This window comes from Salvelinus sp. IW2-2015, linkage group LG8 (assembly GCF_002910315.2).
Source record: "Salvelinus sp. IW2-2015 linkage group LG8, ASM291031v2, whole genome shotgun sequence".
Lineage (NCBI taxonomy): Eukaryota > Metazoa > Chordata > Actinopteri > Salmoniformes > Salmonidae > Salvelinus > Salvelinus sp. IW2-2015.
In genome coordinates this window covers 28,045,321-28,062,594 of record NC_036848.1, presented here as the reverse complement: position 1 = coordinate 28,062,594, position 17,274 = coordinate 28,045,321, and the positions used below count along the sequence as shown (strand labels likewise).

Here is a 17,274-nt window from a genome sequence, read left to right as displayed (position 1 = left end):
AGTGAGGCCATGGGGATATAAAAGCCTCTGGACTATTTGTGAGTTTCTAAACAACTGTGGCGCGTCACAGCGGATAAGAGGGTTAACGTGGAGCAGATTTCGCAGTGTCTGTTTTAACTCTCAACAGATTTGGCCCTGATGCCTTTTGACAAGGCTCCTATCTACTCCTAAAATGTGACAGAGTTGACTCTTTTTTTTTTTGTTGAAACTTGTCAAGTCGCAAATTCAATCTAAAAAGCAGACTTTTGAAAACCCCCGGGAAAATAAGATGCCATTTTGTAAGTTGTAACCTAAACAGAGAGAGAGAGTTATTTGGAATGGGGCTTAGGCTCAATGACACGGTCACACCGTTGTTCTAATGCTGTACATTTGGAGGATAAAAAGCCAGCCATTGACTCTAGGTCCCTGTGTGTGTTGTAAACTGCTAACGGTGCTCTGCATTGTGTGGGCTGTGCACCATGCTCAAGTGGAAATAAAGGTTAAATCTACATCTACTGACACACACACACACACACACACACACACACACACACACACACACACACACACACACACACAGCCTTTTCTTGTGCCCATGTTTCACTGTGATGGATGGGCTTCTATAGGAAGCACATGGAGAGTCATTAAGAGGGACCCTTGCCATCTGTCACGGTGAGCCTGTATACAATGAGACAAGATATCATCGAAGCAGGGCCGTGTTCAGGCCCATTCACACACAGATCAGACCAGTTTCAGACCAGACCAAGGATATAATACATCAGCATGGCTTAAAAATAATCTTAGTTAACCCAGAACTAAAGTTCACGTAATTGGTCAGCTGCTCGATTAAGTCCCGAGTCCGTAAATGTGAAGAGAAGTGGCACGAGGAGCTCCACTATCTCTCTTTATCAAGTCACGAGCCGAATGTCCCCTCTCCTTCTGAAATTCAAAAGATGCAAACACCTGCGAAAAAACGGGATTCCCCCCAAAATACCCAGTGAGGAAAACTCCAATCCTCACATCCCATTCAGTCCCGGGCAGATTCTCTCGGTGTACGCGCGGGATCTTTCCACGAGAGATCAGCTTAAATATAATGTGTGCCGCAAATCGTCTATCATACATGACTGAATTATCACACAAGCCTCAACTTAAAGAGCACTAGTATGATCACAATGATGCCTTGCCCATTTTCTCCATTCTCCTATATCCACTTCAAGGTAATTTTCAAAGCAGGACAGTGTGCTATAATTTTACCATGTACAGTACCCTATCAGATGGGGCAGTATAGCAGTTCCAAACCGCTACCGGTGTCCTTTCTCCAGGGGTTGACTGAAGGGACAGTAAGTAATAATGTACTTCTCTCCGCAGTATGTGGGAGACACACAGCTGGTCTGTACGATAATCTCCACTGTCTGCACCATGCGCTCCTGGGAGAATGCGCCACATAAGGAGGTGCTGGATCTTGCTTAGAGGAGAGGTACTGCATCGTTTGCTCCCACCACATACACACAGTATATATTTGACTGTAGACAGACACACAACGTCGCACACACGTAAAGACAGAGAAGGACGCAGGCTGGCAGATAAGACAGAACGAGAAGGAGAAAGACCTGCCCGACTCACCCACCTGACTTACCCACTGACCGACCGTCTAACACAGACAGACAGAAAGGCAGACACAAACACATGCAGGCCACACACACACACACACCCTGGTTACCTTTTGAAGTGGCTGAGAAGGGTGCCCACCAGCTCTCCGATGCGGCTGTCCCCAGCAGGCACCATGCCCTGTAGACACACCACCAGGTCCCTGCTGTCCTTAGTGTGAAACACCACCAGCTGATCCTTACCTGGGGACACACTCACCCCCGTCACCTGGGAGGAGAGAGAGAGAGAGAGGACACACGCGCAGACACGCACACAGGCAAGCACACACACAGACAAGCATACACACGTGCACGTGCACACACATACAGACAAACACCACGGGAGTTTGAGTTAGCACGGCTCAATGGACACAGTGAAAGACTAGGGGGTTCTCACACTGAATCAAAACTGTAATCCGTCACCCGTCATTTACTTGCTAAGGAACGGGAGCAGGGGAATTCTGACACGGTCCTATATAGTGATGGGGGAAAACTTGATACACTTACATAATCGGGATATTATTTTTGACGATATATTGTATCGTATTGTTTTGACAACATCGCAATTTTTGCGCTAGTTGGTGTACCTGCACCAAAACTCATAGCTTGTTCTCCATCTTTTGAAATTTGTTTTCAGCACTTTTATTTCCATGACTGATCAAAACTCATTTTCTCCTCCTCTCTCTTGTCACTCTGCAGCAGACATATGCTGAGCAAGATGTTTCTAACATAAACACGCAACACAATCACACTACTGAATTACAATACATATAGAATCGCAATACATATCGTATTGGCACCTAAGTATCGTGATAATGTCGTATCTTGAGGTCCCTGGCAATTCCCTAGCCCTAGTCCTTCACACAGACCGCAAGGGATAAGTAAAACCCCAAGGTTCTGTGTGTAATGTTTGTCTGCTTCAAGGGTTAATGGTCCTGATAATGTTTTTTCTTCTTCTTCTTTTTAACCGAACATAACATCTCTAAGGAAGATAATGAGAAGTCGAGTTTATGTTGTGCATCTGCTTGGAATTACTATTTTTCTATTCCTTCACTTTTTTCCTACCCCCTTCCCCCGGCGAGTCCAGGGACCATTGAGCACAGTGTAGACCATGGAAACAGCCAGGGGAGTCAGACACATTATCCCCTCAGCCCAGAACTGCAGGGGCACCATACTGGAAGGAAATAATCATTATTCCATCTCCATCAGATGAAGGAAATGTGACACCGCCACCACGCATCGAGGTGTGAACAACAGCTAGCTGCTTTACCAATTAGCTAAAAAACAGAATGCGAAATGAGCCCCGTGGTTAGAAACGATTTCAACAGGTATACCCCAACACCACATGCTTGTGTCCACGAGAGCAGTTTACGAGGAGCAGGTTACATTTACAGTACATGAAAGGGTTAATTGACCGAAACAAGCCTTGTTTCTTTTTAATGGGTGTTCGAGTTGTCATAGCGATACGGATGGTGCTGCAGCGAGTGTCCTGTTCGGTACACCTTCGGTCTATTCTTGAGGGAGACGAGTCTGTCGTTAGGTAAACACAGACGAAGCCCAGTGTTTTCCACAAGCACATGGAGTTGGAGTAGTCGGCCAAATAGGAAAAGTAGTCAGCCAGGCTCCGGGTTAAGGCATTTTTGCAGAACAAGCTCTATTTTGGTGGGCTCTGGTACATTCTAATGCTAGATTGTATTTTGAATGAGCAACTATCAGGAAATAACAATGATCACATTTTTTCCACACTTTTACAGTGTTAGTTTAATCAGCTGTTGTAAAATATGATATACTGTAAAACACAGGAAAAACTTAATTTTGACTGCACTTTTAAAATAATCCTGTATGAGTCTGTCGACTTCCAAAGGTTTCAAGCTTCCTTTTAAGAGATATTTTCTCAGCTATCTGTAATATTGGTATGATTGAAGAAAACAGCAGATGACTACTCCATTGTCAACACTTTGATTAAATCTGTAGACCTACAGATTTACTTGGCCAAAAGTATGTGGACAGTATGTGGGCTCGTCGAACATCTAATTCCAAAATCATGGGCATTAATATGGAATAGGTCCCCCCTTTTGCTGCTATAACATCCTCCACTCTTCTGGGAAGGCTTTCCACTAGATGATGGAACATTGCTGCAAGGACTTGCTTCCATTCAGCCACAAGAGCATTAGTGAGGTCGGACATTGATGTTGGGCGATTAGGCCTGGCTCACAGTCGGCGTTCCAATTCATCCCAAAGGTGTTTGATGGGGTTGAGGTCAGGGCTCTGTGCAGGCCAGTCAAGTTCTTCCACACCGATCTCGACTAATCATTTCTGTATGGACCTTGCTTTGTGCACGGGGGCATTGCCATGCTAAAACAGGAAAGAGCCTTCCCCAAACTGTTAACACATATTTGAAAGCACAGAATCTTCTAGAATGTCATTGTATGCTCTAGCGTAACGATTTCCCTTCACTGGAACTAAGGGGCCTAGCCCGAACCATGAAAAACAGCCCCAAACCATTATTCCTCCTCCACCAAACTTTACAGCTGGCACTACGCATTGGGGCATGTGGCATTCTCCTGGCTTCCGCCAAACTCAAATTCCTCACTCCAGAGAATGCGTTTCCACTGTTTCAGAGTCCAATGGTAGAGAGCTTTACACCACTACAGCCAACGCTTGGCATTGCGCATGGTGATCTTAGGCTTGTGTGCGGCTGCTCGGCCATGGAAACCCATTTCATGAACCTCCCGACGAACAGTTATTGTGCTGACGTTGCTTCCAGAGGCAGTTTGGAAGTCGATAGTGAGTGTTGCAACCGAGGACAGAAAATGTTTACGCGCTTCAGCACTTGGCAGTCCCGTTCTGTGAGCTTGTGTGGTCTACCACTTTGCGGCTGAGCTGTTGTTGCTCCTAGACGATTCCACTTCACAATAACTGCACTTACAGTTGACCGGGGCAGCTCTAGTAGGGCAGAAATTTGACGAACTGACTTCTTGGAAAGGTGTCATCCTATGACAATGTCACATTGAAAGTCACTGAGCTCCTCAGTACGGACCATTCTACTGCCAATGTTTGTCTATGGAGATCGCATGGCTGTGTGCTCGATTTTATACACCTGTCAGCAACAGGTGTGGCTGAAATAGCTGAATCCACTCATTTAAACGGGTGTCCACATACTTCAATATCTTTGAAATGAATCCTAACCTATGCATTTCATGACTGGGAATACAGTTAGATGCATTTATCGGTCACAGATACCTTAAACAAATGAAAAGGGCGTTGATCAGAAAACCAGTCAGTATCTGGTGCGACCACCATTTGCCTCATGCAGCACGACACATCTCCTTCACATACATTTGACCAGGTTGTTGATTGTGGCCTGTGGAATGTTGTCCCACTCCTCTTCAATGGCTGTGCGAAGCTGTGACATGTCTGGTGAGTATGCAAGACATGGAAGAACTGGGACATTTTCAGCTTCCTGGAATTGTGTACAGATCCTTGCGACATGGGGCCGTGCATTATCATGCTGAAACACGAGGTGATGGCGGCGGATGAATGGCATGACAATGGGCCTCAGGATCTGGTTACGGTATCTCTGTGCATTCAAATTGCCATCAATAAAATGCAATTGTGTTCGTTGTCCGTAGCTTATGCCTGCCCATAGCATAACCCCACCGCCACAATGGGGCACACGTTGACATCAGCAAACCTCTCGCCCACATGACGCCATACTTGTGTCTGCCATCTGCACAGTACAGTTGAAACTGAGATTCATCCAGCATGCCAGTGGCCATAGAAGGTGAGCATTTGCCCACTGAAGTCGGTTACGACACCGAACTGCAGTCTGGTCACGACACCGAACTGCAGTCAGGTCAAGAACCTGGTGAGGATCACAAGCACAAAGATGAGAATTCCCTGAGATGGTTTCTGACAGTTAATGAAGAAATGATTTGTTTGTGCAAACCCACAGTTTCATCAGCTGACCGGGTGGCTGGCCTCAGACGATTCCGCGGGTGATAAGGCCGGATTTGGAGGTCCTGGGCTGGCGTGGTTACACATGGTCTGCGGTTGTGAGGCCGTTTGGATGTACTACTAAATTCTCTAAAACGGTGTTGGAGGCAGCTTATGGTAGAGAAATTAACATTCAATTCTCTGGCAACAGCTCTGGTGAACATTTCTGCAGTCAGCATGGCAATTGTGGGCTCCCTCAAACCTTGAGACATCTGTGGTATTGTGTTGTGTAACGAAACTGCACATCGTAGATTGGCCTTTTATTGTACCCAGCACAAGGTGCACCTGTGTAATGATCATGCTGTTTAATCAGCTTCTTGATATGCCACACCTGTCAGGTGGATAGATTATCTTGGCAAAGGACAAATGCTCACTTACAGGGATGTAAACAAATATGTGCACAAAATCTGAGAGAAATAAGCTTTTGTGTGTCTGGAACATTTAACATTTAAGTCATTTAGCAGACGCTCTTATCCAGAGCGACTTACAAATTGGAAAGTTCATACATATTCATCCTGGTCCCCCCGTGGGGAATGAACCCACAACCCTGGCGTTGCAAGCGCCATGCTCTACCAACTGAGCCACACGGGACCACATTTCTGGGATCTTTTATTTCAGCTCACTGTACATCTTGTGTTTCTATATTTTTTTCAGTGTATCTAGAACGGCCAGTCAAAAATTGCTTTAAAATTATGTCATGGAAATAATTGCATTGTATTAATTGCATTAAATTTTGCTGCTAAAGTATGTCATTTTGAGAATATTTGAAAATAGGACGCTGCCCCTTTAAGACAAACGTTCCAAAAGAGACATTAATAACATGGATACAGTAGACTAGCCAATACGAAAGCAAGGTGTATTTGTATAGCTTTCTTTTTGCAGACTATCAACAGTAGTCAGAATATTGCTAATATGTTAATTTTGGACATCCCTTTCCATAAAATAAATAAGCTCAGCAAGTAGATTGATGGGCACTTTTTTTGCTCTGGATAGCTCCAGCTCGCGTGTGCTGTGTGAAGGCATCAACTCATGTACCGCTCGAGAAGTTGTGCCTCGCGGGAGCGTTGTGGTTTTTGAATGAATGGCCAATCATATTGCTCGAGTGTAGTCTTCAACGGTTTTCAATGGTAGACCGCAACAGAGCAGGTAAATGTAGAATTGGAATGCAAAAATGTGCTGAAAAGTTACTGGACCCGTCGGTCAAGACTGACAACATCCACTGGCCCGACCGACACATGTTTTCACAGGCCGCGGGCCAGCAGGCCATCGTTAATGTCGGAACCTGCAAACGAAAGAAAATAAATGAACGTACCAGAAAAAAATTGGCTTAGTGGATTGTTACCACATTATATGGGACGTGCGAATTCAAGCTCTCTCCCTCTGTGTAAAGAAATTTGACTGCAACCACAGCAGAGGGGGGGGGGGGGGGGGGTTCCATACTGTCTGTATTGTGTGTTATGTCATTCTCTACCCCTCTGCCTACCAGTAGTGTTTCCCGGTCATCGCTCACGTTGTGATTGACAGGCACCTGTCCTCCTATCAAAAGACGTATATCGTTCACTGTAGCGGGCTTGACAGACTTTTTTCTGACTAGCAAATTGAAAAATCCCAGAGAGAGAGGAGAGAGCGAGAGAGAGAGATAGCGAGAGAGAGATAGCGAGAGAGATAGATGATAGCGAGAGAGAACGAAATAGACTGCAAAACAAAGATAGAGCAAGAGGAAAGGGGGAGGAGGTGAAGGGTACATCCATGTGTCCATGAGACAAGCTTTGGCAACTTGCCTCTAGTGGGGTCACCAGTCAGCCAGCAATCAATCTTTACTAACACATTACATTCCCATTTAGCACCTCGAAATTAAAGGATCCATACATTGCACTACTTTACTGTACTCCATGACAAATAAGTCATATTCTATCTAGGAGAGAAGGAATCAAGGAGGGAAAGAATGCATGGTTGGAGAAATAGAGAGAGAGTAAGATGGATTCAGGAAAATAAATAGTGAAATAGAGTGACTGAGAGGAAAGACCAATAAGCTTATTTGGAAAGTGGACAGCACACATGTAGCAGCCAGGCGATTTGGGAACATACCTGAACAATACCAGACATCAGCTGATCTGCCCTCCCGCACAATCGCTATGACAACTACGTCTATTGCGAAGTTGGCATGACAGCGGCAGAGGTAGATAGCAAAGGATGGTGTCTGGTATAGAGGTAGCGTCTCAAATGGCATCCTATTCCCTACGTAGTGCACTACTTTTGACCAGAGCCCTATGGACTATATAGGGAATAGGGTGCCATTTGGGATGGAATCAATGCCTTTGGTTCCTGCAGGGGTAGAAAATAAGCACAAGGGTAGCCAAGGTTTAGTAGGGCAGCAACGTTGCTGGCTCGCTAATCAACAGGCGCTAACTGCCTTTCCCCTCCATCCGACCTTCCAGTAATCAATGGCTCCTTCTCATGCCTCACCGGCTCCCCTAGCAACGAAACGTCTCCATCTTCATCGACTCTCTCACCTTGACCAGTTCTCTCACCCCTATCTCAAGGCCATCAGACTGTTAAACAGCCATCACTAGCACAGAGGCTGCTGCCTACATACAGACTTGAAATCATTGGCCACTTTAATAAATGGAACACTAGCCACTTTAGCCATAATGTATACATATCTTGCATTACTCATCTCATATGTATATACTGTATTCTATACTATCTATTGCATTTTAGCCTATGCCGCTCTGACATTGCTCATCCATATATTTATATTAATATATTCTTATTCCATTCCTTTATTTAGATTTGTGTGTGTTAGGTATTTGTTTTCGAATTGTTAGATATTCCTTGTTAGATATTGCTGCACTGTCGGAACTAGAAGCACAAGCTACACTCGCAATAACATCTGCGAACCATGTGTATGTGACCAATAACGTTTGATATGATGACATTTAGTATAATGGAGTATTTCATCATGCGTGTGTATGGTGGGATGCAGTTACAATATGATGGTGTCGTGTCTGTGACTATCATTAAATATGAAGACTTATTTTAGCAAATCAATTCTCTATGTGTCCTTTAATAACGCGATTAAACTAATCATGTAACTTTAATTAACTATGAAGTCGGGGCACACCACGGAAACATTTTGTTTATAGAGTGTCAATTTCCCGAATATAACTCTTCAGATATTTTCATATCTTATCGATTAGTCATTCTCATTAATGTATTATTATTACCTCACCAGTTCTCATTTTCTGAACGTTGCAAACGTTTGGATATCTGCACAAACCCTGGCCTAAATCATGAATCAGCGATATACAAATTGGCTTATTTATTTACTAACTAACTAAATAATGACACAGAATTACATTACAAACAAACAGTAGATATTTGGGTTACTACATGATACAAAGAAAAAGTCCCTAGCGGACGAAGCCGATATGACGGCTTGGTAGACAAAGGAAAAGGGTGGGGATTGAGAAAAAGGGGAAAAGACGAAATGGATTCACTACACACAGCTGATAATTATATTCATTGAAATGCTAATCCTTTGCACATGAACGGCCGCTCATTCGAGAATAATTGCAATGTATATATTTATACCCGTATGTCGTTGTCTTCTCTGTTGGAATTCAGTTCAGAGAGTCTCTGGTTAACTTCCCCAGTAGTCACAATGTCCTTCCTTGCTCTTATTCTGTAGTGATCGATAGTGTCAGAGTTGAACCATTTCCAGCCGTGTGGCCAACACTACACGCGGTCTGGTTTTCTGGTCTTGTAGTTTTAAACCATTTGTCAGCCATGTAGCCACTGCTGCACGCTGACTGGTCTCATGTAAATTTCGTGGGTTTTATACACTTCCGAGAAAAGGGCGGTCCATGACGCCGACGTAATGTCTGGGCTCACGGGGGTGTGGCCACTGACTAGTTAAAACTTTATAACTAAACAAATATCTCATTTAGAAGGCCAACATGACATCTTCTCACAAATAGTTTCATAGTTAATCCTATATTTTACACAACATTCAGGTTGAAAACTAATAACTGAGAAATGTACACTTCCAAAGCTACCGTTATTCCGTGCTATCGTCCTTCCTGATGTCACAAAATAAAACAACTTCGACAGGACTGTTCTTTAAATACCCACGGACCATTCCCACATTCTCAAAAATATAAATATTGTTTAACCCTCCAATTTTGGGGATTAGGATCTTTGTTTTACAAAGAGAAGCTCTTTGTTCCATAGGTATATTTCCCCTCTCTTTCTGCATGACCAGGGGAGAGAGTCTCTGCCAGGAATTGATGAACTATCGTAAAGTCATAAAACTTGTGGTGGGAGAGAGAGAGTGAGAGAGGGGGGAGCCACGATATACAGCCCAAAGGGCCACGTCGTGACAATGGCACACATGTAATATGTTGTGTGTTGTGTGTGTGTTAGTTACAATACATGATGTCATACGTGTAACTATACACAATGTTCTATACTATCTGTATTGTGTGTTATGTCATTCTCTACCCCTCTGCGTACGTCTTGTTATACAGTGAGTGTACAAAACATTAGGAACACCTTCTTAGCACCCCCTTTTTCCCTCAAGGAACAGCCTCAATTCACCGGGGCATTAACTCTACAAGGTGTCGAAAGCGTTCCACAGGGATGATGGCCCATGTTGACTCCAATGCTTCCCACAGTTGTGTCAACTTGGCTGGATGTCCTTTGGGTGGTGGACCATTCTTGACACACAGGAAACCCAGCAACGTTGCAGTTCTTGACAAACTCAAACCGGTGCGCCTGGCACCTACTCCCATACCCCGTTCAAAGGCACTTACATTTTTTTCTCTTGCCCATTTACCCTCTGAATGTCACGCACAATCCATGTCTCAATTGTCTCAAGGCTTAAAAACACTTATTTAACCCGTCTCCTCCCTTCATCTACACTGATTGGAGTGGATTTAACAAGTGAGCTCAATAAAGGATCATAGCTTTCATCTGATCAGTCTATTTCATGGAAAGAGTTCCTAATGTTTTGTACACTCAGTCTATATCTCCCAGTCTGTACCATTTAACAATACTGATGATTCTGTCTGGTTACCTTCTGCATTAGACTGAGTGTCCAACACACAGCCTTCCCTCTCCGGGCTCTCTTGTGTGTATGTGTTTGTGTGTGTTAACAATAGCCGATAGCCCTTCAGGCATCTCTATTCTTCTCCTAGCCCTGCTTTTCCATTTCTCATTTCCATTACAGATGCAACGATAAGACCGGGGTGTTCGTCCTATAATTCTTTCCTGAGAGTTTGAACACTGTGGTTCCTTATCAAAAGAACAGGGAGGGAATATCTGGCCAAAGATATCTCACCTCTCGCTCTCTCCTTTTTTCTCCCTTTCTACCCTCCTCTGCCTCACTACCACTACCTCTCTCACTCCTCAGCCTCTCTTTCATCCCCCCCCCATCTCACTCGCTGTTTCTTCCTCCCTTTCTTTCCCCCTTTCTGCTCTTTATCCACAAGGTCAACTTTCAAGGTATAAGCCGCTGGAAGTATCTGCCTGTACTGCAATACTAGAGATTATACTTTGGGATGCACTTTAACTCTTACTTGAAAACGAGAACAGAGGTTCAAATTCCGGTGTACTGTAGGTTACATAAAAAGAGTTGTGATGAAAAGCCATGAAAAAATAAATATATATATATATATAAAAAAATTGCCGGGACGCGCTGCTGTAAATCTAAAAAGAACCCAGAGGACTTAACCACGGGAAACAAGGATCATAGGATCTGTGTGCCTTATCGTCCACCAAATCAGTGAGAACGCTTTTTTTAACACAACATTAATGCAGTGGATAAAGGATGGGAAGAGTTGTACATTTAAACCTTGTTGCCTTAGCGACAAATAACAGTCTCCGTACGTAGTATGATAAGATCATCTCGAAGACGAGAGTTGATAACAATTACGATTACTTCAAACAAAACAAAATTCAATTTCATCTCCTTTAAATCAGTCTACGGAGATGTGAAAAGAGCAATTATTCCATTATCTCTACATAGTGTTTCATTTCCTGTTCCACACACCATGCTATTAATCAATTATCAATTGAGAATGATTTTGAGAGACCCTTTAGACTGTTTAGAGCCACAGCTAGTAAGATTTCCATTAATTTCAACTACACAAAACACTATGTTAACCACACAGGGGAGGTGTTCTTACATTGTAGAGGGGGATGCTCTTCATGGGCTTGTACTGCTTGAGGGGGTCCATCTTGTACAGGTGGCGGTCTGTGATGAGGACGGCCCTGTCCTCTGACTTGTGGAAACGGTTGATCTGGGAAACACAAAGACCCTTATCAGTCACCCCACAGGAGACCCCACACACACAGCCAACACACACACAACTGGGAGTTGGCTAAACTCAGGGACAGTTGGGTGAGAATGTGTGTGTGTGCAGGGGCAGACTGGCCATCTGGCATGTCGGGCAAATGCCAGATGGCTGGTCCATTTTTGGACCAGTGGGCGGGCCTGTCTAACATTTTATTGTATTTTTTTCTCCGCAAAATTATAATTATCTGGGGCCTCAAGGAAAATAATTGTCTGGTGTGTTAAAAATGTCAGGGACGATTTCTTATCCCAGTCTGCCCCTGTGTGTGGGTTTGGGTTAGGTAATAGTCCCAAACCCTACTGTACCTTGCGCACGTTGCAGGAGAAGAGCACTCTCATGAACTTGTCCTTACGCTGCAACTCACAGGACACCAAGGTGAAGGAGGACGCTGTGTCAGGACTGTCTCGCTTCTGAAAACAAACACACACACAGAGAGAGAGAGACAAAGACTGCCATGACGATCAACTCCTCCACAAAGACAAACCTCTTTCCATTCCATTTTAGTTCAACAACGCACACACACACGTCGCACACTTACGCCCCCCCCCCCCCCCACTACTGCACCACCGACAAAAAACGCACACACATTTACAACTACATTCAAATGAAAAACAACACCAGAAACACACACATCAACCGCTAACCTCTCCCTTTGAGGAGCTCAGAGCTAGTGTCAGAACCCCCCTTAGCCAATCCAACTCACCAGGTAGTTGCCCTCCCAGGTCCTTTGCAGCCCCAGGTCAGGTCTCTGGCCCTTGAGGGCCTCCAAGGTGGCCACCTTGGCCCTGATCTGCAGCTTCTCCTCTGGAGTCAGGTCTTTGATCAGAGTCCACGCCCACCACCTAGAGCAGCATGGAAACACCCACAGGAATAGCAATGGAGCCAAGATATCGACTCTGACACTGTAGAATCTATGGCCTTGACAACATGATTGGCTATTTCTGACGTGATGATACTGCATAACAGGGATTTTGGGCGGCTGCACTCTCTCTGACATGAAACATCCTGCCTTTAAACTGTACTTTCAAAGCATCAAAGTGTGAAATTTCACTTTCTCCGGATGAAAGTATTGAATGAGGCTTTGACGGGGAAAAATATCTATGTCCACCACAGACCTGAGGCTGGAAGACACACAGGTAAAAACCTTCAAAGGAAACCAGTTGGAGTAGAAAACTGTACCCACTCCACACAATTCGTACTACACTGATGATACTGATGGAAGGGCTTACAGTGCATCGTGTTCAAGGGTTGATGTTTTATCCGAACAAAGGTGGGATTACTCATACTACAACCCCTTTGTGTGTGTGTGTGTCTGTGTGCGCGCGACACTTTGTTTACCTGTTGTAGATGCTCCGCAGCGCCTCTTCAAACTTCCGCAGGACTTTGGGCGGCGTTGGCCACTTGACGTGCTTGCCATGGTCCTTCATGGAGCGCACGTTCTTGAATTTGCGGTTGACGTCCTTGATGTAGGACTTGACCTTGTAGTGCTGGTAGGCCCGCAGGATGATGAGGGCGGCTCGCATGCGCCGGTAACGCATCCTGGCTATGGTACCGCGCCATACCTGGTGAAGAGAATGGATAGGTTAACACAGTGGAAATGAGTAAGCCTCTATGGATACTGTACCTCCCAATAACAACTATTAGTTTAACAGGATGTATGTCTAGAGTATGAAACACACTGTTAATATAACAAAACGTACAAATGAAGGCAGCCTACATTAGAGCAACATTTTCTCAGACACATTTCAAATGAGATACAGTACGTTTAGACGCATAAACTCGAGCAAGACACACCAAAGATTCACACAATTCAATGACACATTCATGTCAGTAACTGTAAATCGGAACGGCGTGTGCGTCGGAGTCTTATTGAAAAGAACGCCTGAAAGAACTTGTATGTACGTTTTTATGATCTGAAGCAAGAAAGGCAAAACAAAGATTCACATCATAAAATGTTACTGTAAATCTGAACAGCATGTGTGTTGGACTCTTATTGAAAAGAATGCCCTGAGCCGGCGTAACTAAACTTCACTTACACCCCCCCTCCTATCAACCGCTCCGGAACACCCCCCATAAAACATGAATAATAAATGGTAGTGGGACCCCAGGGAGACATCTCTTCTGCTCCTTTCTCACCAAAACCACTGCCATATGCTCCTTTTTACTTCATATTGATTCATAGACCAGTACCAGTCTATTTAACTTACTGTAAACAACAAACACAGACCCCGAAACAGTGCTGACAGTCTCAATTGTGTTTGATGTTGACACTCAAGCACAACTCAATAGTGTTGCAGTCATATAATTCATATACTGTATATCAATGGTAGCGCATCAGTCTCAGTCACACAGTACATGAATTCTAATATGCTATGATTCTGCAGATCATGAATATTTTATTCCTTAATGTATGTATGTTTGGTGGTGGTTGATTTGAAAAATGGTCTCTGACATTAGCATATTAAATATTGGGGAAGTGTTTCACCTGGGGAGGTTGATTATGTGGTTGTTGAAATCGGAAGTTTACATACACTTAGGTTGGAGTCATTAAAACTAGTTTTTTAACCACTCCACAAATTTCTTGTTAACAAACTATAATTTTGGCAAGTCGGTTAGGACATCTACTTTGTGCATGACACAAGTCATTTTTCCAACAATTGTTTACGGACAGATTATTTCACTTATAATTCACTGTATCACAATTCCAGTGGGCAGAAGTTTACATACACTAAATTGACCGTGCCTTTTAAACAGCTTGGAAAATTTCAGAAAATTATGTCATGGCTTCAGAAGCTTCTGATCTGTTTGCGTGCTGCTATGCGTTTTGTTGCTAACCTTACTTTGCTACCTGACAACTTTACACTTTACAATATTTTTAGTTTTTCCCCTCTTTTTCACTCCGGACGCGGTTTGTCAGGACCTCCACCAGCCGAAGCTAAGTAGTAACATTAACATGATGCCTTCTAATTGCAGTCGCTGTACTCATAATATACAGAAGAACGAGGAGAAGCTCAGTTGTCCTGAGTCTGCACAACTCTGCCAGGACCTAGGATCAAGGGAGACACTCAAGTGTTTTAGTACTATATCTCTTTACACAATGATGAAAATAATCATGGCGTCTAATCCTTCAAGCTGCATACTGGACCCTATTCCAACTAAACTACTGAAAGAGCTGCTTCCTGTGCTTGGCCTTCCTATGTTGAACATAATAAACGGCTCTCTATCCACCGGATGTGTACCAAACTCACTAAAAGTGGCAGTAATAAAGCCTCTCTTGAAAAAGCCAAACGTTGACCCAGAAAATATAAAAAACTAAAATCGGCCTATATCGAATCTCCCATTCCTCTCAAAAAAATTTAAAAAGCTTTTGCGCAGCAACTCACTGCCTTCCTGAAGACAAACAATGTTTACGAAACGCTTCACTCTGGTTTTAGACCCCACCATAGCACTGAAACTGCACTTGTGAAGGAGGTAAATTACCTTTTAAATGGCGTCAGACCGAGGCTCTGCATCTGTCCTTGAGCTCCTAGACCTTAGTGCTGCTTTTGATACCATCGATCACCACATTCTTTTGGAGAGATTGGAAACCCAAATTGGTCTACACGGACAAGTTCTGGCCTGGTTTAGATCTTATCTGTCGGAAAGATATCAGTTTGTCTCTGTGGATGGTTTGTCCTCTGACAAATCAACTGTACATTTCGGTGTTCCTCAAGGTTCCGTTATAGGACCACTATTGTTTTCACCTCTTGGTGATGTCATTCGGAAACATAATGTTAACTTTCACTGCTTTGCGGATGACACACAGCTGTACATTTCAATGGAACATGGTGAAGCCCCAAAATTGCCCTCGCTGGAAGCCTGTGTTTCAAATGTTCTACTTTTAAACTCAGAGATGCTTGTTCTAGGTCCCAAGGCTCTTCTGTTGAATCTGACAATTAATCTTGATGGTTGTACAGTCATCTCAAATAAAACTGTGAAGGACCTCGGCGTTACTCTGGACCCTGATCTCTCTTTTGACGAACATATCAAGACTCTTTCAAGGACAGCTTTTTTCCATCTACGTAACATTGCAAAAATCAGAAACGTTGTCGAAAAATTATGCCGAAAAATGTATCCATGCTTTTGTCACTTCAAGTTTAGACTACTGCAATGCTCTACTTTCCGGCTACCCGGATAAAGCACTAAATAAACTTCAGTTAGTGCTAAACACGGCTGCTAGAATCTTGACTAGAACCAAACAATTTGATCATATTACTCCAGTGCTAGCCTCTCTACACTGGCTTCCTGTTAAGGCAAGGGCTGACTTCAAGGTTTTACTGCTAACCTACAAAGCATTACATGGGCTTGCTCCTACCTATCTTTCCGATTTGGTCCTGCCGTACATACCTACAGGCATGCTACGGTCACAAGACGCAGGCCTTCTAACTGTCCCTAGAAGCAAACAGCTGGAGGCAGGGCTTTCTCCTATAGAGCTCCATTTTTATGGAATAGTCTGCCTACCCATGTGAGAGATGCAGACTCGGTCTCAACTTTTAAGTCTTTACTGAATACTCATCTCTTCAGTAGGTCCTATGATTGAGTGTAGTCTGGCACAGGAGTGTGAAGGTGAACGGAAAGGCACTGGAGCAACGAACCGCCCTTGCTGTCTCTGCCTGGCCGGTTCCCCTCTCTCCACTGGGATTCTCTACCTCTAACCCTATTACAGGGCTGAGTCACTGGCTTACTGGTGCTCTTCCATGCCGTCCCTAGGAGGGGTGCGTCACTTGAGTGGGTTGAGTCACTGACATGATCTTCCTGTCTGGGTTGGCGCCCGCCCCCCTTGGGTTGTGCCGTAGCGGAGATCTTTGTGGGCTATACTCGGCCTTGTCACAGTATGGTAAGTTGGTGGTTGAAGATATCCCTCTAGTGTAGAGGTCGACCGATTAATCGGAATGGCCGATTAATCGGGGCCGATTTCAAGTTTTCATAACAATCGGAAATCGGTATTTTTGGGCGCCGATTTGCCGTTTTTATTATTATTATTATTTATTTTTTTACACCTTTATTTAATCTTTATTTAACTAGGCAAGTCAGTTAAGAACACATTCTTATTTTCAATGACGGCCTAGGAACGGGGCAGAACGACAGATTTTTAACCTTGTCGGCTCGGGGGATCCAATCTTGCATTGATTACATTGCACTCCACGAGGAGCCTGCCTGTTAGCGAATGCAGTAAGCTAAGGTAAGTTGCTAGCTAGCATTAAACTTATCTTATAAAAAACAATCAATCAATGACTGTCATTGCTCCAATGTGTACT

The 17,274-nt window shown here is 44.0% G+C and overlaps 1 protein-coding gene across 1 annotated transcript in view; it reads right to left on the bottom strand.

Annotated features, from left to right (window-relative positions):
• Positions 1-17,274, bottom strand: part of LOC111967672 (unconventional myosin-Id-like) — a 121,475-nt gene that overhangs the window by 26,293 nt on the left and 77,908 nt on the right. The window contains 5 exon segments of the mRNA XM_023992906.2: positions 1,700-1,854; positions 11,810-11,923; positions 12,283-12,387; positions 12,681-12,819; positions 13,316-13,539. Of these exon segments, the coding sequence (XP_023848674.1) occupies positions 1,700-1,854; positions 11,810-11,923; positions 12,283-12,387; positions 12,681-12,819; positions 13,316-13,539 (737 nt within the window).